General features: G+C 45.9%; 1 protein-coding gene across 1 annotated transcript in view; it reads right to left on the bottom strand.

Moving 5' to 3' along the window:
• The window catches only part of LOC119435212 (DNA-directed RNA polymerase I subunit RPA1), a 38,184-nt gene extending 15,141 nt beyond the window's left edge, over positions 1-23,043 (bottom strand). The window contains exons 1-5 of the mRNA XM_037702129.2: positions 22,822-23,043; positions 20,011-20,060; positions 13,093-13,260; positions 7,072-7,295; positions 1,670-1,824 (exon numbers count right to left, since the gene is read on the bottom strand). Of these exons, the coding sequence (XP_037558057.2) occupies positions 1,670-1,824; positions 7,072-7,295; positions 13,093-13,260; positions 20,011-20,060; positions 22,822-23,022 (798 nt within the window). The 5' untranslated portion in view covers positions 23,023-23,043. The remainder of the gene's footprint in view (positions 1-1,669; positions 1,825-7,071; positions 7,296-13,092; positions 13,261-20,010; positions 20,061-22,821) is intronic.
• Positions 23,044-25,846: the final 2,803 nt, after the last annotated feature.

The following is a 25,846-nucleotide window of genomic DNA, read 5'->3' as shown; positions in this document are numbered from 1 at the left end:
AGTTTTTCCCTTAGTTGATTTGTTGGCGATAAACACAAGTACAGCACTCTCAGCGGCAGCACTCGTAGAACGTTCTGGAAACGGCGGCAGCACACTCGCACACCTTGTATAAGTTGCCGCATGGGCTCAGAGCTTCATTCCACATCGCTGTAGGGTCCAACTAGGCTTTCGCCTTCACATTCTTAGAAAGTTCTAAGCATCCCCTATATTTTTCACAATGCTTCCTGCAACTTGTAAGACCTTTTTGTAACACAATAGGCTACAAAAAGTATACCGTAGTTACTCGAATTTAACACGCACTTTTTTCGCGATAAAACAGGTCCAAAAATTGCGTGCACTTTAGAATCAAGTACGACCCTAAATCTGCGTTACCATATAGTCGTCGGCATTTCAAAATGGCCGCCTCGCACGCGCGTCGAGCCTAGCTACTCTTTAGACTAGCTACCGTAGCTTCCTCCATGTGCTGTAGTACACGTGCTTAGGCAATAGTCTACCGTCTGTCTTCACATTCTCTGCGTCTGCTCTATCAGCAGGAAGTACCGAGTTTATCATGATGCCGCATTTAAAAGGAAAGTGATCATGTGTGCTGAGACGGACGGAAATCGGGCCGCATCACGGGCGTTCGGAGAATCCGAAACTTGTGTGCGGGACTGGCGCAAACAGAAGGAGAGGATTTTCACCAGCAAAGCAATGCGGAACGGTTTCAGTGGACCGAAGCAGGACGTAATCTGCGACGATCCACTTCGGCGATACGATTGCCTTGGCCCTATCTTGAAAGTAATCTCCGACGGGGAAAGTCCCCCCTGCGCCGTGTTTTCGCCGCTTCATAGGTCGCGTTGAAGTGAGAGGCATGCTAGCACGAAGGTCAATTCGCTCGCTGCGCTTCGTCACTCCTAGCAGTTTCGACAGTTCGTTTCAGCAGGTCAACGAGCGAGATGTGTTGATGTTTGCTTGTGCGTGCGTGACACCGTGCTTGTTAATTTATTTAGTAAGCGAATGTTTGCAAGTTTATACGGCCGATAAAACTGCTAGCCTTACTTCGTGGAGCGTTGTACTAATTTGCTATCACATTCGATGCTTCGCCTTTCGGGCGAAACTGCGACTTTTTTTATTCATTGCAACTGCAGTGGATAGGGAGGAAATCTGTTTTTCCAAATGAGAGAAAGTTGTATTTTTGTTTGAAAGCATGAGGTGCGCAATACTGTAAAGAGCTCTTTTAAAGTTTTGTTTGCTACACAAGCTTTGACACCCAAAAAAATTTTTGTTGCGATATGTAATACATTTTTGCATGGTACTTATGTTATTGGAAAGACAATTTTCTTAGCTACATTTTCACATCCTACAAACCAACCAGGGTCTTTATATTGACCCCTCAAAATGCTTTTCTTGCACCTTGTAAAATTGGCCACACTTTCCTGTGGTAGTGAAAGAGTTAACAGAAGTCTACTGTATAGAATAAGAAAGATGCTCTAATAAGCTCTAGAAACATAGCCACAGGAAAAAGGTGAGATCATAGTTGTTATATTTCCCCTCTTCAGCACAGTGAAGTTGCTCTGAAAAGTGGGACCGATGTATCCCGCTGTTGATCAAAGGGTTAAGCAGTTTGCCAAAATGCTGCTGTCAAACACAATATGTTGACCAATCAATGAAGAGTGAGCGCGAGACTTACAAAAATCCTGGTTTGCTTCAGCTTCTCGGCCTTCTCATCGCGAACGACCTCCTGGAGCGAGACGAGTATGTCATCAGATGAGGCGCCCTCTTCGGCTGACGGCAGAGCACGTTCGGTAGCTGGCACGTTCTCGCCACCCTCAAGCATCTCTTCGTCTAACACCGAAAAAAAAAAAAAAACATGGAGAGTTGTGACTGCGTGCAGAATTATTTTGGCTGTTCTTAGCACTACAAAAGAAAATATGTTCCAATTATCCTGCATTCAAGGTCTTGTTCAGCCCGAAAAATTTTGTCAGAACTTCCACAACAAGTACTGGTTTGTTCACTTTCACTTCCCTTTGCCCTTATTATTACTACATTTTGATTTTTTGTTTTTTAAACAGCTAGTTTCTCCCATGCTTTCCTTGGCATCATTGTCTTTTTGCCTCATGTGGTTGTGAAGCACAAGAGGAAGATTAAGTGCATGCTTTCAGCATCATTACAAAAAGAAAAAAAAAAAAAGGAAAGGTATTGATGATGATGATGATACCTTTATTACCCAAAAAAAGGCATGAGTACAGGATTTATTCAAGACTGCTAAAGTTGTGGTGTGTTTGACTGGCGACACCTAGCAGACAACAGAAATAACAAAGCCATGTACATGTAAAAATCTTTAAAAAAAAGGAGCTTGCACAGTAAGGGATAACAAATGCACAAATGTATCAGAATTAAGTTCGACTACTGATCCACAGTGCTTATGGAATACATAGGAATGCCCATGTGTACAAAACTATGCACAGTTAAAAATTTACTGAACCATGCAGTGGCGTCAGGAAGGGGGGTTCACTGCTCACTTTACCAGCGCAGAAGTGCCGGCACGTCTTAAGTTATGAGGGTGGAAAGCCTCAAAGGCCCCAATTTGGATCCGCCAGTGAAACCATGTCCCATATGGAAGCGCTACAACTGTTTTACCCTGGTCAGAAGGGGCATTTCTGATTGCGATCAAGCCCAATCGGAATCCAATTTCTCAATCATGAATGGCTCCCTTCTGCAACTTGCGTAAAGGAACCAATCAAAATTGAGAAATTCGATCTCGATCAGGCTCCATTGTGATTATAAGTGCCCATGTGACACTGGTATTACTAAACTTGCATGCTCTCGATGAGCTAACAGATGGTATCAACCTGTGACCGCTAAATAATGACCATTTCTCACTAAGCTCCTAACTTCACTTAAGGTCCTGCAACATTTTTTGAATGTGGTAAATAAACTTGCTTAGTTGCTGGACAAAAATGTCATGAATATACAAGCCGAAATATATATTACAGTCAAAACTTGTTTTAATGAAGTTGAAGGAGCACAACAATTATATTATGACAATTACTTTGTTAGATACACATGACCTTGACCAGAAATATTTAAAACAATTAAAATGGATGTGCTGTGGCACCATTACAGCAGCTTGTCTGACTGCTCGATGATTGTGCACATGACAAAATATTGTCGCTGGCCAAATTTTAAGATGGCTTGCTTTTTATTGCGATAGCAATTATATGGACACTCCAAACAGATTTCGGCCGTTGTCGTCGCCATCATCGTCGCTGTGAGGTTCCGTATAAAGACCAAGGGCGATAAAATTGCCGTATGCTGTATGTGCGAGTGAAATCGCGCGAGAGACGCGCGCTTTCACGGAGAGCGAATGCACAACAGTGAGCAAATGCGACTTCTTTCGGAGAGCGAACGCACTGCGGTGAGCAAACGCGACTTCTTCCGTCGCGTGAAAGGCCTTGGGCGGATGGAGCCCCCGGGGGGGTGACGCCATGCTGCGGCACCAGATATGTATCTTGCGACCGGACGCAAGAGAAACTGGTGACTCAATCTCACATGTGAAAGGAGGAAAGCGGGAAGGCAGCGCGGGAGGGAGGGGGTACGGCTTCTACTCTGCCAGTGACTGCGTACTTGTACTTTGGCTCGCTGCGGGCTGTGCGCACGCCGTATCTTGAAAGCAATCTCCACACGGCTGTTACCTTTGTATCCACTGTGCTTTCCCCGCTCAGTTTCCATTGAAGCGCTAAACCGCACGAACCTTCACTCACTGCTGCGGCTGTGCCTGCTTACGCCAGCGTTTTGACAGCGGTTGTCAGCGGTCATCAAGCGTGATCTATTCATGCTGGCTTGTGCGTGCTGACACCGTGCTTGTTAGTTCAGTTAGTAAGCGAATGTGTCGAAGTTTATGCAGCCGATAAAACTACTATCCGTACTCCGTATAGCTCTCCACTAATTTGCTCTTGCAATTGATGCTTTGCCTTTCGGGCGAAACTGGACACTTCTTTTTTAACAATCCTTGCTTATTTGGTTTTTTTTTCCCCTTATCCCCCTTGAGCGGCCAGTCATACGGCAATCTTGCGTTTATTCGCGGGCTTCTTTCACACTCGGAATAAAAAAAAAACACTTTTATGAAGCACGTATTGAGCAACAGAAAGCTGTATCGGGAGTTTTTCATGTTGCTCTACAATTTTCGCATTGACACTTTTTATCTTATTATAAAATTTGAGAAGTTTATTAATAAGTTATGACTATGTAATTAGGCAGAATGCAAAAAATAATCTGAGTATCTCCAAGCGACGGCAAACAACATTACTTTGTTTCGGTCCAGCTACGTAGCATTTGCATATTTTTAAAGTTTGGCTAATACCGTATTTACACGATTGTAGGTCGACCCATTTTTTCAAATTTGGCAATCCAATGTTGGGGGTCGACTTAGAATCGAAACCGAACCGTGTACCGCTAGTAACGGCAAGAGAAACGAGAAATCAGGGGTGCTATGGCGTGGTTACAACTTTGCACCTACGTTTTTATGGTTACGGTAGAAGCGTAGTGTAATAATCTACTGCATTGCATACATTTTGATTGCGCGGACCACGAGCGCACGGCTCCTGTGGGAGCATCGATCATGGAAGAGCCGCCGTTTAGGGGGTATTGGTAGATGGCGGAGGAGCCGCCGTTTCGGGGGGTATTGGTAGCGGGCGGAAGAGCCGCCGTAAGGGGGGTATTGGTAGTTGGCGGAAGAGCCGCCGTTTGGGGGGTATTAGTAGTTGGCGGAAGAGCTTTTCTTTGAGATACGATTGTTTTCGACGGCCGCGCGAATCTGTCACTTGTGCTGTTGTGCTGAATCGTCGTGCCTGTCTTGAGTGCCAAGAACTTTCGGTGCTCGTTCTCAGCAGCGTTCAAACGGGCTGCTATCCTCCATGTTGAGGAAACTAACAACTGCGCAGCAGGACGCAAGTCTGGAGTCAGTGAACGTGTGGTGCGGCAGTGGCGGCTTCAGCGCGAGAAAATTTGGCCTCTCTGGCTACTGTGTGTGGGTGGGTCCTCTCTGCGTGGGGGGCTGTACTGCGCGATGTCGTGGTGCGGTCGTTCGCGAAGTGTGGACTCACTTTTGATGACGACATGCTGTGGGACCGCAGCAGCTATGATGGCAGCAGTACCAGTGAGGTCAAGTCTAGTGACGATGAGTGGTCTTAGCAACCCCATCAATAAATTTCCCTTGTGTGAAATGCACTCGCGTGGTTTTTCTCCCCCCCCCCCCATATTTTTTTTTTTTTTGAGACATGCAATTTTGGGGGGGTCGACCTACATTCGAGTCGACTTACAATCGTGTAAATACGGTAATACGTGGAACACCCTGTATAGCCGCCTGCCACAGCAGCTTCACCGCAATACTCACCCACCCCTCTCACGTAAAAACGCCAGCGTGCACTCAGTTTCCTACTCCAGTACCAGCAAATCTTCTCCGGGGTCGTCGCATGCAGCATGCACAGCTATTGCCGCCAAACTTATTGCGATAAGCATCTTCATCTATCTGTTTCAGCATGTGGGACATAGAAGCGCCGTTGGTAGTGTACTACATGCTTTTAGTAGGCGATAACCCAAACGCACGGTTACCTGCTGCAGGTGGCACGATGTGAGCATCAAGTGTCGCTTCAGCGGCATCCAGCATCGCCCACCAGATCGATTTCATTTCGGTTTCCCGTCACCGTCTTAAAACACTATGCAATAGGAAAACAACAAAGCGAGTCTCAGGCCGCCAAAGACCCGCCAGCTCGACGCACGTCGGCGTCTCGTGTCTCGTTTGCAGTGATTCGCGCAACGCTTCGCATTACGTAGATGTCAACTACCGTTGAGTCTGTAAAAATTCTTAGTTACTTCGGACCGTACGTTTTCTCGGTTAGTACGTCTTTTTTGTGTTTTTTCCTCCAAAACGTATAAACGAGGTTCTACTGTACTGCAAGTGACGCATGAAAAACAGGGACAAATAGCGAGTGTGTTGCACCCTCCATCTGTTCCCGTTTTTTACAATTCACTTGCAGTATGCAATCTGGAGCTCCCGTAGTTGCCGAGCACCAGGCCAGGAGCTGGCTTGTACTTTTACCGGTAGGCACACGGCGGCAGCCATCGTCTGTCTCCTACAGGAGCCTCCCACAGTGGGGACAAGGGGCACTCAGAGACCTTTGAAAATCTCTATGAGACCCCCTTCTGAGATGAGAACTCACATAATTAACCAAGAGCGAGGTCATGGTACATCTCTACCCATTAGAAAGAAATACAGCGGGTTTCTGGGGGCACCAGAATTCGAACCCAGCACTTACCGCATATGAGGCGGACACTCTACGATTTCACCATGGCTGTGGTTCAGCCAACCAGCTTAAAATACGTTTTGACATTACTCACCTTTTCTGGCATTTTGACACGATTCTGACATTCGACACCTCTACACCGCATTTACACATTCATCACCTTTTCTGACATTTTAACACCATTCTGACATTCGACACCTCTACACCGTATTTACATGAATCTAACACACACCTTTTTTACAAGGAAATGGGTTTGAAAACCACCTGCAGGTTATCATCATATATGAAATCGAAACCACATTCACAGCATTGGCAACAGACTACCCTCGGAGCCTTAAGACACCGCATCTTTGCCATCACAAGACGGCGGCAGAGCGCGTTTTGCTGAAGGTTGCTGTGGGTTCATGTTGTGCTGACTACGATCTGGAGCAGTATTCTTGGTCAATCACATTCACCAGATTTAGTGCACTTCGTCACTGGATGCATCCGCGTGCACAGCCGCCAGCGTTTCAGCACTATACCATGCTTGCTATCTGCGCACAGTGCCAGGAACGATGTCGGCCGCATACTTAGACAAGTGCAATGCAGTCTCGCGACAGTGATAGTAGTATCTCTCAAAGTGATCGCTGCAACCAGAGAAAACTGAGTGCACATTAGATTCGGAGGCGCGTTAGAATTGGGTAAATACAGTAGATGTCATAGGGCTCCTTAAAGAAAACCTCAAAGCAACATGTTCGTAACATTTAACAGGTGTTAATCAAAGGGCTGTTATGCGTTGAACACCCACCAGATTCAGCAGCGACACGTTCTTCTTCCTCAGCTTCCTCGTACTCCCGCTCCTGGGCGTGGCGTGCCGCAGCCTGGTGAGCAACCGTGTCGCCGTCCCCTTCACCCTCATCCGAGCTCTCGCCTCCCTCGTCAGCTTCCGGACGCGATGGCGCCATGCCGGCATCCTCTGTCGAGGCAGCTTCTTCCCCACGACGTTCTCGAGCTTTTGTCGTGCGCGTCATCCTGGTGACAGTAGTAGTGTTTTAGCTGTCTTTTCCAGGTACAGTCAAATTCATGTATAACGAAACTGGTTTTAACAATATAACAGATGTAACATTGGGCAGACAATGCCCCCTCAACTTTTTTTTTTCTGTTCCGTGGTTAAATAAACCTCTTACTACAATGGTCCATGTACCGTTATCAGTGATAACAATTACATCTGGCTATTGGGTGTTTAAAGGGGCTCTTCATAGTATGAACTCTGTTCTATTCTAAAATTTCTGGTCCCCCTTGAAGTTCGAACTAACAAGATTCTACTGCACAAAGTAAAGAAGTGACGCATGTGACCGTGTTACCTACATTTTGTATATCTACACTTGAACTTCATTATATCCATTATTGCCATTTACTGCAATATATGGCCAATGGGGTGCACAAGTGCAAACATGGAAATAAGAAGACGGCTTTGCGGCCCGTGGAGCCGCTACATGGCCATGCATGTAGCAGCTCCGCGGGCCGCAACAAAAAACACAGCACTTCGTTGTGTGAGCAAGGAGGCAAGCGAACTTCGCCGTGCCCTCCGAGATTGCACCGATGCCAATGCGACCTCGGAGGGCGCGCCCAGTTGCCAGCCGGCGTGGCGTACCGCAGGGAGAGCAAGAAGCAAATGCACGGCCTGGGCATCATCCACAAGATTGTGCCACGGAGGTCTCTGAGGCCAGGTCCAGCTGCTTGCGCAGCGCGCCGTAGAGAAAGAAGTTGATGCACTAATCTTTCGCAGCAGTGTGGCTTGTGCAGCCAGGCATGCGCAAGAGATAGAGGTCGGTAGAGAAGGACGACAGTATGCTGCAGCTTGAGTGCAGGGGTGCAGCTACGCTGCAGCGGTGAGAAAGACCAGCGTTGCTCGACAACGTATTCAACGCGGGGATGCAGGACCACGGCGAACATGTACCAAACCACACGAAAAGCGATGTACTTGGCGTGCGACGGTCGGGTATTTTTGGGTGTCGGAGATAAATGTAGTTCGTTAAATCTTTTGGCAGAAAAATTTCGCTTCGTTAAAATTAGGTTTTAAATACATGGATCAATCACATTCACCAGATTTAGTGCACTTCGTCACTGGATGCATCCGTAGGGATTTCAAGGGGAATTTCATTTACTTCGTTATACACATTTCGTTATATCCCGTTTCATTATAACGAGGTCCGAGTGTACTTCGTTCTGTCCATTACTTCGTTATATCAATAATCGCCCTTTACTGCAGTATATACCCAGTGGTGTGCACAACCTTTAACATGCAAACAAGGCTACTGCTCCACATTTTGTCGAACTGCTACGTTACCGTGTAGGCAATGAAATTTGAATAAAGCAACTGCAAGGACTCTCCGGTGCGTGCAACGCGCGACCTTATAGAACCTGACGCGTCAGCCTTTATGATAGTGTCCTTATGTTCCATTGTGATCGTCATTCGCTCCCGCTTTGCACTTGGCTCACATTGTCGTGAAACCAAAGAAACAGCGAATCGGGCAACGGGAACAGCTAGCACGCTACGATGCGAACGAAGTTGGTCGTGTTCGAGCAGCACATAGCACACAACACGGTGTGCCGACCACGCTGCTGGGGTGGTGTTCTCAGACGACCTCCATGGCTTTCGGAGATAGTTTCATTTTCACGTGATGTTGCCAACCCGTAGATGTGTACAGCCGACATAGCTTGGCAGAGCGCCAGAAACACTGTCAGCTGTTTACAACTTATTTGGGCCGTTATTAGCGCAATTATCGGATCCGCTGTTATCTCGTGGCCCTGCAGCTGCCGCAGCTCCACTGTCGGAGGTGACTCTATGTCTCCTGTGTGAGCTCGGCTTGGCGCCGGCTCGTGCTGGTTTCGCGCACTCGGAGGTCACGCTTAGTTGCGCCAGCCAGCGTGGTGCTCTGCACTGAAAGAAAGAGAAGTGAAGGCACTGGTTTTTTTGGCATGACACGCTCAAGCATCATCATGGATATCTAGCGCGGCGCAGTTAGGTGTGGCTTCCGAGACTGCGATCTTGGAGGGTGCGCCTGGCGGCCTAGCTTAGCCAGCTATATGCTGCAGCAAGAGAGAGATGGGATAAGATAAGAAAAATGTGCTGCTTGTACGGATCCACTGTGCGCGTGGCTACGTGCAGTGGTGAGAAAGACTAATTGCTCGATGGCTTGGTCGACGCGAGAATTTTGAACTGCTGCGCCAAACGAGTGTGAAAGCCGGTGGAAAGCGATATGCTCGGTGTGCAACGGTCAGTACTTTTGGTTTCGGAGACGAATCTAGTTCGTTATATCCATTGGCAGAACAATTTTGCTTCGTTAGAACGAGGGTTTAAAAACGTGGATCTCTATTGGGATTTCAGGGGCGTTACATTTACTTTGTTATATCTATTATTTCGTTTTATCCAGTCTCGTTATAATGAGGTTCAAGTGTATATATACGCACACAGTCAAATCTTGTTATAATGAAACAGGGTATAATGAAATAATGGATATAACCAAGTAATCAATATAATGAATTGTTGCTCCCCCTTCCAACTTTGTTATAACAGTTTTGCTCTCTCTCTCTCTCTGTCTGTCTCTGTGTGTGTGTGTGTGTGTGCGTGTGTTCACACGTTTAACAGCAACAAAAATATGATTATCTTTGTTACTATTATTACGGGTCACCGGCTGAAACATTAATACAATAAGAGCATTCTTGTTGTTGTTAAATGTGTGAATATTTCTTTCATGCTTATTTCTGCAAATTCAGCTAACACTTCTAATCGACTATTCATGTATGAACACAAATAAAAATGTCTGCCGGCCGAATTCACACATGGTACCTACAGCAGAGTAGCCAGGTACTCTAACCCTTAGGCCACAGACGTATGCCTCAAGGGGCGGCACAAAACACGTGGAAACCAGTGCATTGAGGTGCTTGGCGCGTTTTCTGAATTTCTTTCATTTTCTTGGCGGTTTCCTGCCAGCCGTCTCTTAGTGCAACATCGAGGTGCAGCACCTACAACACCGCTGGTGCCGCTCTTCGTCACGCTGGCATTGTGAGACGTTTTGTAGCTGCCACGATGCCGTTCCTTCTACCCAGCAGGAGTTACCTTGCATGCTGCAATCATGCTAGCACCATACATTGAAGACCATCCGAGGAGTCCACGCACAATGCTGAACCTTGCTATTGCTGTCAAAGCTTCACCTTTTGGGCAAACCTGACAGATTTAATGCAAAGCATCCGTTTCTTCATTCTTGGCACTTTGCGGAAGACAGGTAGGTAGGTAGCTAGGTAGGTTCCTGTCTCACCTCACTTTAATTTTTAAAGAATACCCCCGGTATGCACGACGTTGGAATCAAACCTCTGCTTTCGAGCACAGCTGCTTGGTGCTCTAACCATTAGGCCACGATTGCATGCATATTTCTATCATTACAAAGCCAGTCAGCTCTTTAAAACACTCGGCAAAGCGTTCGTTTACTACCTACGCAGAAACCAACAATTGCCACTGCATAGAAATCATGCCGCTGCCACCATACAAGTGTCTTCAACATGGTGGTCATCGTGCTGCTGTCAGCAGACACGTACACTCCCGACCCACCCACCCACACACACGCACTCACACAGGCACACAACTACGTACTCAATTTACACAACCACATTGGTCCACCTGGTATTGCTTTGCGGAACCCAAACAATCCTAGTTAGCCAGGTACCTGCTAAATGCTTCATGTAACATCAATTCCCAGTGTGTGGGTTCTGCACACTTTTAACAGCGGTGCTGTTTAAGTCGGGTGTAATGTGTCAACCGCGAACAGAAAATGTGGGCCGATCCTGGCGGTAGTGCAGAAAGGGTCCAAGCGCATTGGCACATAGCCTGGCTCAGCTTTGCTAGTTCACATGGGTAAGTCTAGCGAAGCATGGTTGGGACTATTTAAGCTTAGTCAGTCATCGATAGCCAATGGATAGCCAATCAATAGCTAATCGATATTCAATCAATAATCAATAAATTCTGGAAAATGCTGGGGTTGACTTGGTAGTGCTTAGCCTAGCCCAAATACGTCGCCAATACTTTGCGATAGCCAGTCAATAGCTAATCGATAATCGATCAATTTCCTTATTTCCTGTCTTTTTCCACTTCTTTGCCTTGCGGGCGCATGCTTGTGTTGTAGTCTTCACCTTCATCTTCACAGCATTGTCTTAGCCCTAAACACATTGCTATCGGCTTACAGATATGAGACAGAGGGGACTGGAAGCAAAGGGTGACAAAATGTCTAGTGCACTTTTGGAGACTACATACTAAAACAGTGGAGACAGACTCTGCCCACTAACTTGTGTTAAGTCCCTAGATAAGTTTAAGCGCCCTTCTACTTTGTCCGCTCCCCTCCTCCTCTAGTCCTTCTCCTACATGTCGCGCTGCTAGTGCCCCCAAAGGTTCCAACCCTTTCAACATGCGTGCAAAAACAAGCAGCTTTTCGTTTGTGTCATACTAAATCTTTATCAATACTCGTTTTGAAACTTTATTCTGTGCAGTAAATCTTATTCATGCGTATGTTGGTGTCAACAATGTTACGTGAAAGAAAACAACTTTGGAACATTTTGTGTGTGCTGGTGATCAGTGGGAGCATGCGGAAATGCCATGTAAAATTGCCATGTGACTGCACTGAGCCAATCACGCATGGACAATAGAGGAAGCACGCAAGGATGAGGACAGCGGCTAGTTGAAAGAATGGTGTTACCTTGAAACTTGTTTATCTAGGGACTTTACCTCGTGTTGTGAGTGTCGTGCAACCGCTGAGGAGCCACTCTCGCAGTAACTTCCACTTCGCCTGCTTTCTTTAGTCTAATTGTCCAATTATTATAAATAATATTACATTAAGTATAATTGCCTAATTATGCCCATTACGCGTCTTAATCTTACCCTTACCGCAATTTCCGGTGTACAAGTCGCATTTCTTTTTCTGAATTTTTTGTCGGTGTGACTTACATATGTTTTTTTATATATGCCTTCCCACTTTCCTCCCTTGTGCGCGATTCGGCTCACCGTCGCACGCTTTCACTCGCAGATACAGCATACGGTGCACGGGACGATGTTATCGACCTTGGACTTTATACGGAACATCGCGGCGGCCACCACAGCAGAAATGTGCCTGGAGTGTCCATATCATTGCTCTCGCAATTATATAGGAATGGCACACATAATGTTGCACGTGACCTGCGTTCACGAAGTGAAACACCACTGTAATTTTTTTTCGATCGCTTATCGAATGAACAGGTGCGTCTTATACACCGGTGCAACTTATATATGTTTTTTTTTTTCGGAAAAACTGCCATTTTGAGGGGGGTGCAACTTATACAAAGGTGCGACTTATAGACTGGAAAGTATGGTAATCTCTTAACCTACCTGAACATTCATCCCATCGCAAATATGCACTATATTTCGTATTCCTTAAGGCCTATAACTTCAACTCCACTCTAAATGAACAGTTTTTAACACGTCCATTATACATGTCACCCAATTTTGACCACAGCATAAAAGTTGGTGAGCCCTCTTGTCGAACTAAGCTAAACCAGGATTCCATCATTACAAGAACAAGTCTGGATTATAATCGCCTGCCTGCTTTCATCGTCGCTATTCAGAATGCAAGCTTCACTACAGCCGAGAACAACACACTAAGTTAAGCTTTATTGCTGCATATGTATTTCTTTGTTATTATGCACATACCACTCTTTTCTGTAATTTCTGTGATCTGGGGTGTGGAAAGTAAATAAATAAATAAATAAATAAATAAATAAATAAATAAATGCCTAAACTCACCTCTCCGAGGAGACGTGCTCCATCTTGCGCTTGATGGCCTCAATGAGCCTCCGAAGGAAATCGGTCTCCATGTAGCGCAGAATGCGCGCCGGTGTAGCCTGCAGCTTCTTGCGGTACGCTCGCCGAGGCAAAAACTGAAAGTGGACGCGATACCGGCGGTACCGCTCTCTAAGGAAGGGGGGGTAAGAAAAGTGAAAAGCCATGTGTCACAGTCGTGCCCCACGTAAAGCACTCCCACCCTATCCGACCTATCACGGCTTCCAGTGACTTTAACCTTGACTTGCAAGCATTGTATAGATCTTTGAGTCGTTGCATCAATTGGAGATAAATTAGACACAAACAATTGGTGACTGCTGGAATGCCATCGAACTTTCTGATGCACTGTCCCGATTGCAAGGGTCCTCAAAATTCGCAAAAAAAAAAAAGTAATTCTAGTCAGACGTAGGAATGAATTGTGTCTTATACTAATCGAGGCATGGCATATTATATCAGAAATGGCATTAGTACATGAGTAAGCCAGCCCTCGATTATCTTGCATAAAAAGAAATTGCTATCTTTCAAGAATGCACACACGTATCTTTGCCTGATAGGTTGGCACTGCCTCTCCTTTCAATTCAATTTCCTTCATTTTTTTTCTTTACACGACAGGAAGCAGCGCTAACTAAAAGCTAATACATTTAGTATTTTGACTAGCTCAATGCCCCGTTGACACAACAGCAACGGACCATTTACAGACAGTACACACGGCCATAATGAAGAATTAAGGTACAATGGTTGCACTTCTGCAGCCTTGAATTTGTGGAGGTATGTTTTTGTGTCTTTGTTCTTCTCTGCCAATGTATGACCTACCGTATCTACGCCACTGTAAGTCGACGTATTGTTAAAAATTTTGTGATCTGAAGTGGGCAGTCAACTTGCAATCGAAACCAAAGCATAGCACCGTCAAAAAAGACGAGTAAAACAAGATATGAGGGATGCTACAGCTTGATTTACAGTTTTATGTTTGCTCTACGGAGCTACCCAAAGCATTCGACTATTCTGCACGCTTGATGGGAATAATTTTTCAAAGCAAATATATGGAGACTCCAGGCGCATTTCTGCCGTTGCCGTCACTATGAGGTTCGGTAGAAAGCCCAAGGGCGATAAAATCATCGCTGCGCACCGTATGCTGTATGTGCGAGTGAAAGCGGCTCAATCTCGCGCACGCATGGGAGCGAAGCGGGAAGGAAGCCCGCTGTCTTCCGCCACGCGCAACGCTCCGGGGTAAGGGTAGGGAGGGGGAGGGCGCATTCTACTCTGGGCGCCCGCGCGGGCCGCTGTATCTTGAAATCCATCAGCATCAGTGACACAGTCCACCCTGTGATGTGTTTTCGTGGCTTAGTTTGCGTTGATGCAAGACGCAGCGCAAAGGTCAATTCGCTCGCTGCTGTTGCCACACTTCCACACTCTAGCATATTGACAGCGAGTTTCCGCGGTCATCAAGTGAAATGTGTTCACGTGTGCTCGTGCGTGCGTGACACCATGCTTGTTCATTTAGTTAGTATGCCTATGTTTACAAGTTTATACGGCAGATAAAACTACTATCCTTACTTTGTATAGCTGTCCACTAATTTGCTATCGCAATCAATGCTTCGCCTTTCAGGCAAAATTGCGACTTTTTAAAGGAAATACCAAATTAGTATGCTAGCACTGATTACAGCTCAGCTCTTGTATATGAAGGTCTGGAAAATAATTTTTTTTATCAATGAAATTTCTGTTGAATAGAATCAAGTGCTTTTTTTTACCCCTCTGAAACAAATGAATTAGTGACGTTCTGTTGTACTGAATACTGATGAGGTTCTCAGTATAATGGTGGATCCGTGTTTTGTGGCAATCTTATTCATTGCATAGCAGTGGCGCACCGACGGGGGGGGATTCGGGGGTTGTAACCCCCCCCTGAGGCCGACTTAACCCCCCCTTTTGTTTAACCCCTTTTCTTTCCTTAGGCATTTGAGTACTGCAACTAAGATGTAAGACGCGCAATCGTCTGCACACTCGCAAAAAGCGCATTTTTTTGACAATTTGCTGTGAAGAAATCGAAATTAGTGCTGTTTAGATGGTATTGGCAAACTGTCAACCCCCCCCTGGCAGAGATCCTGGGTGCGCTACTGTTGCATAGAGAGTTTTTCTTAACAGTTTTTCTCCAATATACAAAAGGGCTAAACCAACTTTACGGCTGTTGGGTTATCGCAAGGTTAATCTGCGCGCCAAGTGAAAGGAATGCGCACCACGTGGCTTCATCACCACTCCACGCATAGCCGACGCCGACAGTAAAGAGCATGCACGGTCCTCACCATTACACTGTCAGGTTTGGCGTTATTTGCCACCGGTCAAAGAATCCGAAATCTGGAAAGTCACGGCAAATTCGCGCAATGCTCACTATCCCCCCTTTCTCCTAGTTCATCCACCATCTCTTGCTTTCGTTTGTGAGGCAGTTTGTTGGTTTTCCGAGTGTTGCACAGCTCCTGCGAATAGATCTCCGTCAATTTGGCACCAAACTTTAACTTTAGTCGCCAATGGCGCATGATGCAGTGCAGATTAGGCCTAAGTGCCTCGGCAGTGTGACCGTAACGAAAATTCGCTGCTGGCCGATGTGGTAACAGGCCGCGAGCTATCACGGAATATTTGCCGCTAGCATGTTCGTACGGTTCGCTCCTCAGTGATCATACCCGAGATAATGCGTGCGGGTTAGATCATGGCTGTTATAGTGACACGAAGTTCATTGCTGTGCATCCAACACAATCTTCCCGATCTTCACACATGCTTTCCCACTTTGTGAATTACACGCTGCTTTTGTTGCCAATGCCTCTGCCTGCATCTCGTTATCATTTCGATCAGTCCTGTCGACCCAGTCGAACCTTGCACCGTCAAAGACGAGTCCGGCCGACATGCAGGGTTCGTACAGGTTTCCAAGGCAAAAATTCAAGGATATTCCAGGACTTTTCAGGACCTGTCACAGGTTTTTCAAGGACTCAAAGCGGCATCCAAAGTATGATTTCTTTACTCTAGCATTTCCAAAAATGTCTAGTTTTATTGCAATTACAATAAATAACTGTATATCACAATTATATTAAAAATGTCTAGCCTTGATAACTTCTCAAGATCACAACAGAAATTGAACACTTAGAACAGCGGCTAAGATTTCTCCAGCATAGGCTGGGTAAAGTTCATCAAAAATATTCAAAACATTCAGCATAGGGTTATTGCACTAAAATAAAAACTGTAGTGAAGAGAAACGCTAGTGGGTCCAGCGCTTTTGCTCGGCAACGGCGCTCGTGCTTGAAAGCCGTGTCTCGTTTGACTGTTGCCGCTGCGCTGCTCCGAACACTAATAAACCCTTTACAAAAGAAATAAATGTGTATCCCAATGATGTAAATAATGTCCAGCCTGGATCACTTTGCAAGTTCACAACAATACCACAAAAAAGTTCCCAAACCACAATGAATGCTCACAACAGCTACTCTAGCTACTCTGACTTCTCCAGTATTACTGGGCAAGTTTACCGAACATTTCCAAACCATTCAGTGTAGTCTTGCTACACATCCATTATATTATAACAAATAGATGTATATTCCAATTTTGTTAAACATGCCTTGATCATTTCTCAAGTCCGCATTATAAAAGTTAATACAACGAGCCCTCACAACAGCTGCTCAGGCTTCTGCAGTATCAGCTGGGTTAGTTCATCAAATATTTCCAAAACATTCAGCATACCGTATTTTCCGGTGTATAAGACGCAGTTTTTTTTTCTGAATTTTTCGTCGGTGTGTCTTATAGAACGGTGCGACCTATGCACGTTTTTTTTTCCAGAAAAACTGCCGTCAAAATCGGATCCGATGTTATGGCCACGCGAAGCACGCTGATTGACTTAATTGATACGGGTTCTGTGCGTACTATCGAGGTGCTGGGTTCTCGCGATCAAGTTCCCGAGCGCCGTGCGAGAACGATGGAGCAGCAACGCAAACGGCCGTAGGCCGACTGCGAGTCGATCTACCCCGAAGTCGTCACATCTGCAGATAAAATAGGGCGCGCGCCGCTGCGCAAACTACACAATTGCTATGAGAGTACAGGCAGCACCCCCCCCCCCCTGCCTCCCGGGCTGCCTTCCCGCTTTCCTCCCTTCTGCACGACACCGGCTCACCGTCACCCGCTTTCACTCGCACATACAGCATATGGCGCACGGGGACGATGTTATCGCCCTTAGACTTCATACGGAACATCGCGACAACCACAACGGCAGAAATGCGGCTGGAGTAGAAATATATGGCACCTATACGCTTGCGCGTGACCCACCGTCATTAACTTTTTTTAAATCGCTTACCGACAGAACAGGTGCATCTTATACATCGGTGCGACTTGTAAACGTTTTTTTTCCCCCGGAAAAACTGCCGTTTTCAGGGGGTGCGTCTTATACAAAGGTGCGACTTATAGACCTGAAAATACGGAAATGTAATTGCACTTATATTATTATAAATAATATTATAACAAACCTCCATCCAAAGGCACTGAGCATCAGTGGTTAAGTTGCTCCACTAAAGCTCTCTTTAGCTTCACCTCGCGCGCAAGAGTGAAAGTGGGACAAGGCAGAACAACGAGCGAGGAGTGAAACGAACGATAGGGTGAGGAAAGCAGCGTAAACACTGGCAGCCGAGCCAGCACTGAAGCGCAGCACTGGTATCTCGCTCCATTCGCGGTTTGACGCGGTGAAGCCTTTTATTTTTATTGCGATAGCAATTATATGGACACTTCAACCGGATTTCTGCCGTCGGCGTCGCCGTGAGGTTCCCTATAGATAAAATCTTCGCCGCGCGCCGTATGCCCGAGCGGAAGCGTGCGGGGAGGCGCGCTATCACGGAGAGCGAACGCACTCAATCTCCCACGCGCAAGCAAGAAAGCGGGAAGCCAGCGCCGGAGGGAGCGGGGGGGGGGGGGGGGGGGGGGGGGGGGGGGGGCGCACTTCTACTCTGCCAACAACCGCGCTCGTCGCTCGCTCGCACCGTCGCTTATCTCCACACGGCTCTGACCTTTATGCGCCGTACATTCGCCGCTCAGTTTCCGTTGAAGCGATAGACCGCACGTACCTTCGCTCGTTGCTGCGGCGTATGCGCTTGCTGCCAGCGTTTTGACAGTCGTTGTCTGCAGTCATTCAGTGTGATCTATTCATGTTTGTTTGTGCGCGCTCACACCACACTTGTTCAGTCAGTTAGTAATAGTCGGGCCACATTTTCCAACGCACGCTACACATGCAATGCTGCCCGGGTCGGCAGTGCAGCGCTACAGGTGTGTCCCTTCGCACGCGCTGCCCACGGGAAGCGCTTCTCATCAACACCACCGTTTCACACGCGCCTTCTCGTGGCCATCGAGTCTCTCTTCATGTCGGTCTACTTACGCCGCAGCACACCTGCTTACTTAATCAGCTCATGTTTACTACAATTCATATTGTTACCAAAGCCGCTCACCTTACTTCGTATGACATTGCTGTGTTGCTATCGCATTCATTGCTTCGCCCTTAGGGCGAAACTGTGACATTTTTTTTTCCACGCAGTTCTGCAAAACGGAACCATGTGTGCTCGCGCCGGCATATTGTTTCTGAAATGGGGAGTTTGTCAGATCGACGCCGATCTACCCCAGAAAGGAGGTCGCAATGTCAAGTGCATTGCTCACGAAATTCAAGGATTTTCAAGGAAGGAAAAAAATTCCAGGACTTTCAAGGGCCTTGAAAACACAATTTTTAATTTCAAGGGTTTTCAAGGATTTCAAGGACCTGTACGCACCCTGACATGGTGCTTCTCTGAGAATTGCAGTGCTCGGGCACTGTGCGTAAGCGATCCCTGCATTGGGCTGACGTTGGGGAGCACTTGCACTGACAAAGTATGCTACTGCATCAGCCAGGGCGACCCGTCCGCCGCACAAGCAGTGCACCTTTGTTGCCGAAAACAAAGTAAAATTCTCACTTGGGCCACACCAAGCACGAGGGGCGCCGTGGCGCACACGACAATGCATGGGTCTCTACACCGAGTAGTATATTAAATACAGTGGAATCTCGTTGATACGATCTTCATGGGAACTGGAAAATAAAATGTATCTTCCTAAAATCATATTATCCAAAATACATTGCTTCTGTAAGACATTGGACGGGAAAAGAACAACAAACGTATTATCCCGAAAAACGTATAATGCAGAATCGTATCAGCGAGATTCCACTGTATTCGAGAAATTGAATAGTAGATATTCAATTCCCAAATCGAATCATCCGAACATTCTCTATACGATTCGGTGATATTCGAGCATTCGCCCACCCCTATTCATTACTGAAAATGTTGGCTGTTTATCAAAAATTTTGCAGACTTTCTTCTGTAGGGGTGCTCGCAACAGGCATTTGAGTCTAAGTCGCAGCAGCAATGACCTGAGCCACAGATATGTCTGTGTAGCTTATCAAATGTTATTACGTAACATTGGCCAACATTTCAGTTGCAGTCATACATTGGTTTTATGAGTAGGTTATGCTGCTGTGTCTACGTCCGAAATACAAGGATTTCAAATATTGCTCGGCAACTGTATTGCATCAATTTGAAGAGTTTTGCCACAAGTGGGCATGCACGAAAAACATAAAATTATAGATGGTGATACAACGATCGTAGAGAAGCACTAAATATCGGGTATCCTCCGATAAAATCCCAAGAGTTGGCAGGTATGTGTATGCATTGATTCGGTTATGATTTTCTTTTGAAAACATATGCCGTTTGTAACAAGCATGCCCCGATTACACAAGTGAAAACTCAATTGGACTCCTACTGTAGATGGCGGGTGCCCCACTGAGGACAGTGTGATGCATAATGTTCACCAGAAAATGACTATGACACCAAAACGATCACTTACGACCTTCCCTTGACGTGCAGCGTCTCCTTGACAGACACTTCCTCGAGCACCTGGGAGAGTGGTTGCCAGGCAGTGAAAGAGAAGAAAAAGATTGAACTGTTTGCTAAACACATGGTAGAATAAAGATGGCACAACCTGCAGCACGCACAATCGAGACATTCAACATTGAAATCAGCACTAGCAATCTCCTCTCACCTAAGCCACAGTCACGCCATCACAAGCATTGGATGCTAAATGCTAGTACCGCTTCAGAATATTCCACGTGCAACTAGCTTAATACATTACCTAAAACTGGTCAAGAAACAAATTTTTACAGTATCTTTGGACTGACATGTGACAGCGCAGACTGTGGCTGCTTGTGGCCCAATTTGGTATTTAGTCTGTTTTAGTTATTATCAAGTAAACTGGTACACTACACCAATCACATACTTTTATCTTACATTACTTTATCTGTTTTTTTTTTTTTTTCATTTTTTTTCATTTTTTTTTTTCATCTGGTTTGCCATGTGGTATAATGTGGGAATGAAATTCTACCTAAGCACGAAGGCCCGTTGCATGGAGACACTGCAACAGAAACTTATGAAATGCATTGTCCATAGGCCATTGTTCATAGTCATTAGTTTGGTCAGTTCTTAAGTTAGCATCCCTAAGTACTCTTTTGCAGATGGCCTTTGTCCTAAGTCATGCCTGAAGTAGATGGCGGACATCTGCTGTAAATGCTGGATTGGAGCACTTAAGACACTGGCGTCTCTGTATTGTTGATCCCAGGTACAAGTGATGGCTGGTGTAAAGCCTGCCCTGGATCGAGGTCTCGGAACAGACTTTCTCCACCCAAGAAAGGTTGTGGGTCAAGAAGCAGACCCATGGGGCGATGATGGCACGCAGGTTCCTCACTGAATCTTCATGTTAGATATATACAGTGAAATCTCGATATAATGAAATTCAGGGAACCGTGGCAAACTGTTTGTTATTCTGAAATGTCGTTATAGTGAAAGCCCCAAAATTAACCATTTCGCCCACCAACCCATCAGTTTATCAGTTGTCACCTTTGGAGCTAACCACGAAAACGTTGTTGGCTCTCGGCCTGCACTGTTCCTTGCTATTTTCTACGCACCAACGCAGCACCGTATATATATATATATAGCAAGTGGCAAGCACAAATGAGATGCTGACGCCGAGCAAACCACTGCCAAAGAAGAAGCTCCATGTCGCCTTAAAGTGTAATGTTTCTTTTTGTTTGTGCGTTTTTCACATTCATTGCCATGGACACCGCAACTGTCTCGCTTGAGGCAGACACCTGAACTATAACAAAGTGCAAGCGCATGTAAACGAGACCGTCTGGAAAGTGCGACTGTGGGGCATCCCTGCGAGCACGAAGGTTACATTTCTCCGCGCACATATCTGGTACGGCCGCAAAAATAAATGCAAAAGAAAGAAGAGGTATGCGCAGAAACAAGGGCAAAAGGAGGAAGAGAGGAGCCTCTGCTGCTATGTGACACTTGTCTGCACGGAGCATGTGCTCACAAAACCTGATGCGTCGTCGCCTCCGCAATAGAAAAATATTTAAACAAAAAAGTATTCTCCCAGCATCTTTTTTTGCTTCGGTGCCATCTTGGATTTTCCAAATCCTTGCGCTGCAGCGTCCGCTTTCTGAACCTTGCCGTCTACTAACCTACTGTACCGGTGACCGTAAACGATACACGGAAATCTAAAAATCCCCAGATTTCGGAATATTAGTTCGTACTACTGAGGTGCTGTTAACATGACACGGAAACTGAATAACGACCATTATTCTGAAAAGTCTGGTATTCTGAAGTTCGTAGTACTGAAATATTTTTACATTGAAACTATAAGCAGTCAGCAGGAAATTTTTGAAAAGTTTGTTTAGGTGGTTTTCGTAGAAACGAAATTTCATTGTAGTAGACTGCCATTAATTTGGCTCCAGTTAATTTGGTTTTTTGGTCAATACGATCAAGATTAAGGACCTGGACAACAACCATACATTTCAGACTTTTTGATTCTTAAATTGGTCTTCACCAAATAATTCAAACTGACAGTCAACCTGCATGTGACTGATTCCGATAGTGACACCAATGGCCACTGTTTGTTCGTGCTGGGTGGCAGTGAATGCATAGAAAACATGCTACCTTCTGCTAAAAACTGATTTTTATCCTCCCATTGACAGCATTCCTGCACTTTCTGAACCAGTTGTAAAAAGTGCCATGCACGGTGCCATATGAGTTCCGGTTACGCAAGTGCAGGGGCAATATCCTCGGGCGATAACTTCTGGAGACAGTTGCAGTTTTACGAGATTTCGCGTGACTCGGCACCAGACGCACCCACGTATACAGCCAGCAGCAATTTAGTAATTGTGCCAAGCTCGCCATCTTCGCAGAGTACCAAGAGCACTGTTGTGTTGTGTCTACTGACAAGTCTCGTCACATACCACATAAGTGAAACTATCTCCAGAAGTCACCCTGGTGCAGCATCTGCCAACCTTGTGGCCCTTGCAAATGAATGAGAAAAAGGCAGCCACTGAAGAGCCCTGTTATTTGCCGTTCCTGGAATCAACCACAAATGAACTAGTGCTCCTGCACGAAGTCAAATTGAACAGCAGAGTGCAGTCGGCACACACTTCATTATCAAATCAAGGACAAGAGAGTAATGCGCCCTAAAATAGCGTACGTACAATACCTTGACTGGCGCATGTTCTGCTGTACCTATCTTCCTTTGTTGCCTTTTAGAACCACAATTCAATCATCAAACAGGATCTACATGACTAAAGAGTGGGTGGTGTCTTGGAAAAAGCACCTGTGAAAGGTTGATGGATGTGATCTTGACTCGTAGCTCCTCAGCACGCTGCTCAATGTCCGGCTGTGGCAGCAAATGTAGGTCCATGGTTGGGGTTGCAATGTTGGCACTGGCTACCATGAGGATCTCCCTCATCCGCGGTATCCCCAGAGTCACGTTCATCTCGCCTCGACCCGCAAAGTGAAACGTGTTCAGTGTCATCTGTGTCGAGGGCTCGCCGATGCTCTGCATAAGCAAGGTTCGCAGAAGCTCTCAAGGAAACTAGTTTATTCAAGGCACTTTAATGACTGCCAAGGCCCTGACAAAGCATATTCAAGGACAAAGAAACATTAAGCTGGACCTATCTAAAACAAAAACACTGTCTTCGCCATCACACAAGCAAGATCAAGCAAGTGTACAAGCAAGAAAGGCTTAAAGTTAGATCTATTAAAAATCGCCAACCATGTAAATTTATTACTTTCACTCAACATTCGGAGATACAATTCTAACATTATTGCAACGAAATAGTGGTGCCATCTGTCACTGCTACGGTGAAAATCAAATATCACCAAAGCACTGACAGATGACACCAGTGTTACGCTGCAGCAAAATTTTTTATTTTTTGTGTGTCGCCGCGACAAACAACCCACACTATAAATTTATTATGAACAAAATAGGCAAGTAATGCTCACAGTCACAATATGAAACTGAACCCACTACAAAAATGCTAAATCTGTGCTCAATTTGAGCTGCAATTAAACAACACTTTAGCAGGAAGGGCAGTGTACACTTATCTATGCAAGACCCAGTTCTACACATATAAATCCTGCTGTGTTGTGGTGATAAGCACATCTCTGAGGTCTGTACTCCGTTTCATACTTAAAGTAGGAAACAATGCACAAGCTTCTTAAGTAGTAAAGTCATGGAAATTTCATTCTATGATATGGAACGTAATTACAACAAAATAACTACTACTTCACGTACAGCTCAGACCACTTATAACAAAACCGCTCATAGTGGAGGACCGGATATAATGCAGTCTTTTCTGACTCCCGCTTATGTTCCCATAGAACTCAATGTATACGCACGGAAACTTTATAATGAACTTCAATGTAACAAAATTCAAGATATAATGAAGTATCTAACTTTTTCATAACTTTCTGTCCATAGAACAATATGTATTTTGAACCTCAATATAACGAAGCATGTTTATACATGATTACAATATAATGAAATTCCACTGCTGCCGCGAAAGAATATTGAGACAATCAATGGAAACTTCCGCGGACACAGAAGGTCAAATGGTTGAACTACATGCGGCTGCTTGTGAGCATACCTTTCAAATCACACGCCACACGACCAAGATGGACTGCCAAAGTGGAGCAGCATCATGTTCCGTATAAAGTCCAAGTGCAATAATATCCTATCGTGCCCCCCCCCCCCCCCGTTCACGACAGGATGCTTTAGGTGTGAGTGAAAGCGTGCGAGGGTGAACCGCAACAATTTAAATATGCAACAATTGAAATATAATGAAGGAAATTGCATATTATACCACCTTCGTTAAATCGAGGTTTAAATGTAACGGTTAAAATTCGGATGCCAGAAAATTTCTCAGACAAGCTGTGTAGCGAGTGCACTTCTCAATGAGGTATGCCAGGTGGGGAGGTGGAGACAAATAAGGAACAGAGGGGGAAAAAAAAAAGAGTCAGCGGGCACGCGGAGGTCGCCTAGACGACGCAGAAGCCTTTAACTCCGGTCGCTTGTCAGCGGCGCGCGATGTGCACCGAATGCAGGGGCATTGTCGCTCTTTGGCACTTCAGTTTGTGCGTGGAAAGTAACTACAGTTGCCGATTCATATTTTTTCGACAGGAACAGGGCTGCAGAAATGTTTGAAATATCAGGCAGGCCGGAAAAACTAATTTCTACGATAAAATAAATTTGTTGTTTTTTACAACACCACCACTGCGAAAAAAAAACAGTCGAGGTTTCAAGTGCGCTTCGTGTTCCCCCATAGCGAAGTGCAGATATCGAGCACGCGACCTTGACTCTGCCATGCCATCAGTTAAAATGTGTTCTGCAAGTTCATCAGTTCGGAACGACGTCGTCCACACATGAGCTTTCACCGTTCCTACCAGCACATGCACATACAAACCTTTGCTATACGCATTTGTGGTAGTTGCGGGCTGATCGCCCACAAACCACACTTCATGTGCGATACCGTGAGTTCAACCTGTGCAAGTGATCTCGTGCCATATCTCTGTGTATTCGTCTATGGGTACGAACATACCCATACCAAGGGCAAGCTTCCAATGACGGCATCAGGGGCGGATCCAGGTTTTTTCTGAGGGGGGGGTCAGCTTCTGTCAATGATGATGATGATGATGATGATAATGATGATGATAGTAGCCTTTCTTATTTACCGAAATTTACCGTTTTTGCTCACGGTCGATCACAGTGGCGCAGTTCTCAACTCTGCATCTTTCAGGAATACCACAGAGCCGAGCAGGCCGCGGTAGCTCTCGCCTTACTTGACGACAGTAGACATCGAATTTACACCGATTCTCGCACGGCCATCAGGGCCTTTGCATCAGGTTCCGTTTCGCCCGAGGTCGCTCGCATCCTAGGCGATAGGGTCATTTCCTCACACACCATCACCTGGTTTCCGGCTCACCTCGGGTCGCACTTGTCCTCTGTAACTAACCTCAACGAGGTCGCCCACACCCGCGCGCGCGAGCTAACCCACCGTGCCGGGTCGGACGGAGGTGGTACCTCGGAGACTAGTCGGGAGGTCTTTAGAGACACTTTATTCACATTCAACGAAGTTACTAAGCACTATCAGCTGGGCAGGCGAACGTTTCCTCTTCCGCACGAGAAACTCTCCAGGCCGCAGGCAGCAACGTTCCGAATGTTGCAGACCAGGTCTTATCCTAGTCTATCCACTCTCAGCTCTTACACGGACACTTTTAAACCGGAATGCCCCGATTGTGGCGAGCGTTGCAATTTAGAGCACATGCTCTGGCGGTGTCCCTCATTACATGGCCCTCAA

The sequence above is a fragment of the Dermacentor silvarum genome, unplaced genomic scaffold (genome assembly GCF_013339745.2).
Source record: "Dermacentor silvarum isolate Dsil-2018 unplaced genomic scaffold, BIME_Dsil_1.4 Seq531, whole genome shotgun sequence".
Lineage (NCBI taxonomy): Eukaryota > Metazoa > Arthropoda > Arachnida > Ixodida > Ixodidae > Dermacentor > Dermacentor silvarum.
Note: the sequence above shows the minus strand (reverse complement) of the source record. Positions and strands in the feature narration are given on the sequence as shown.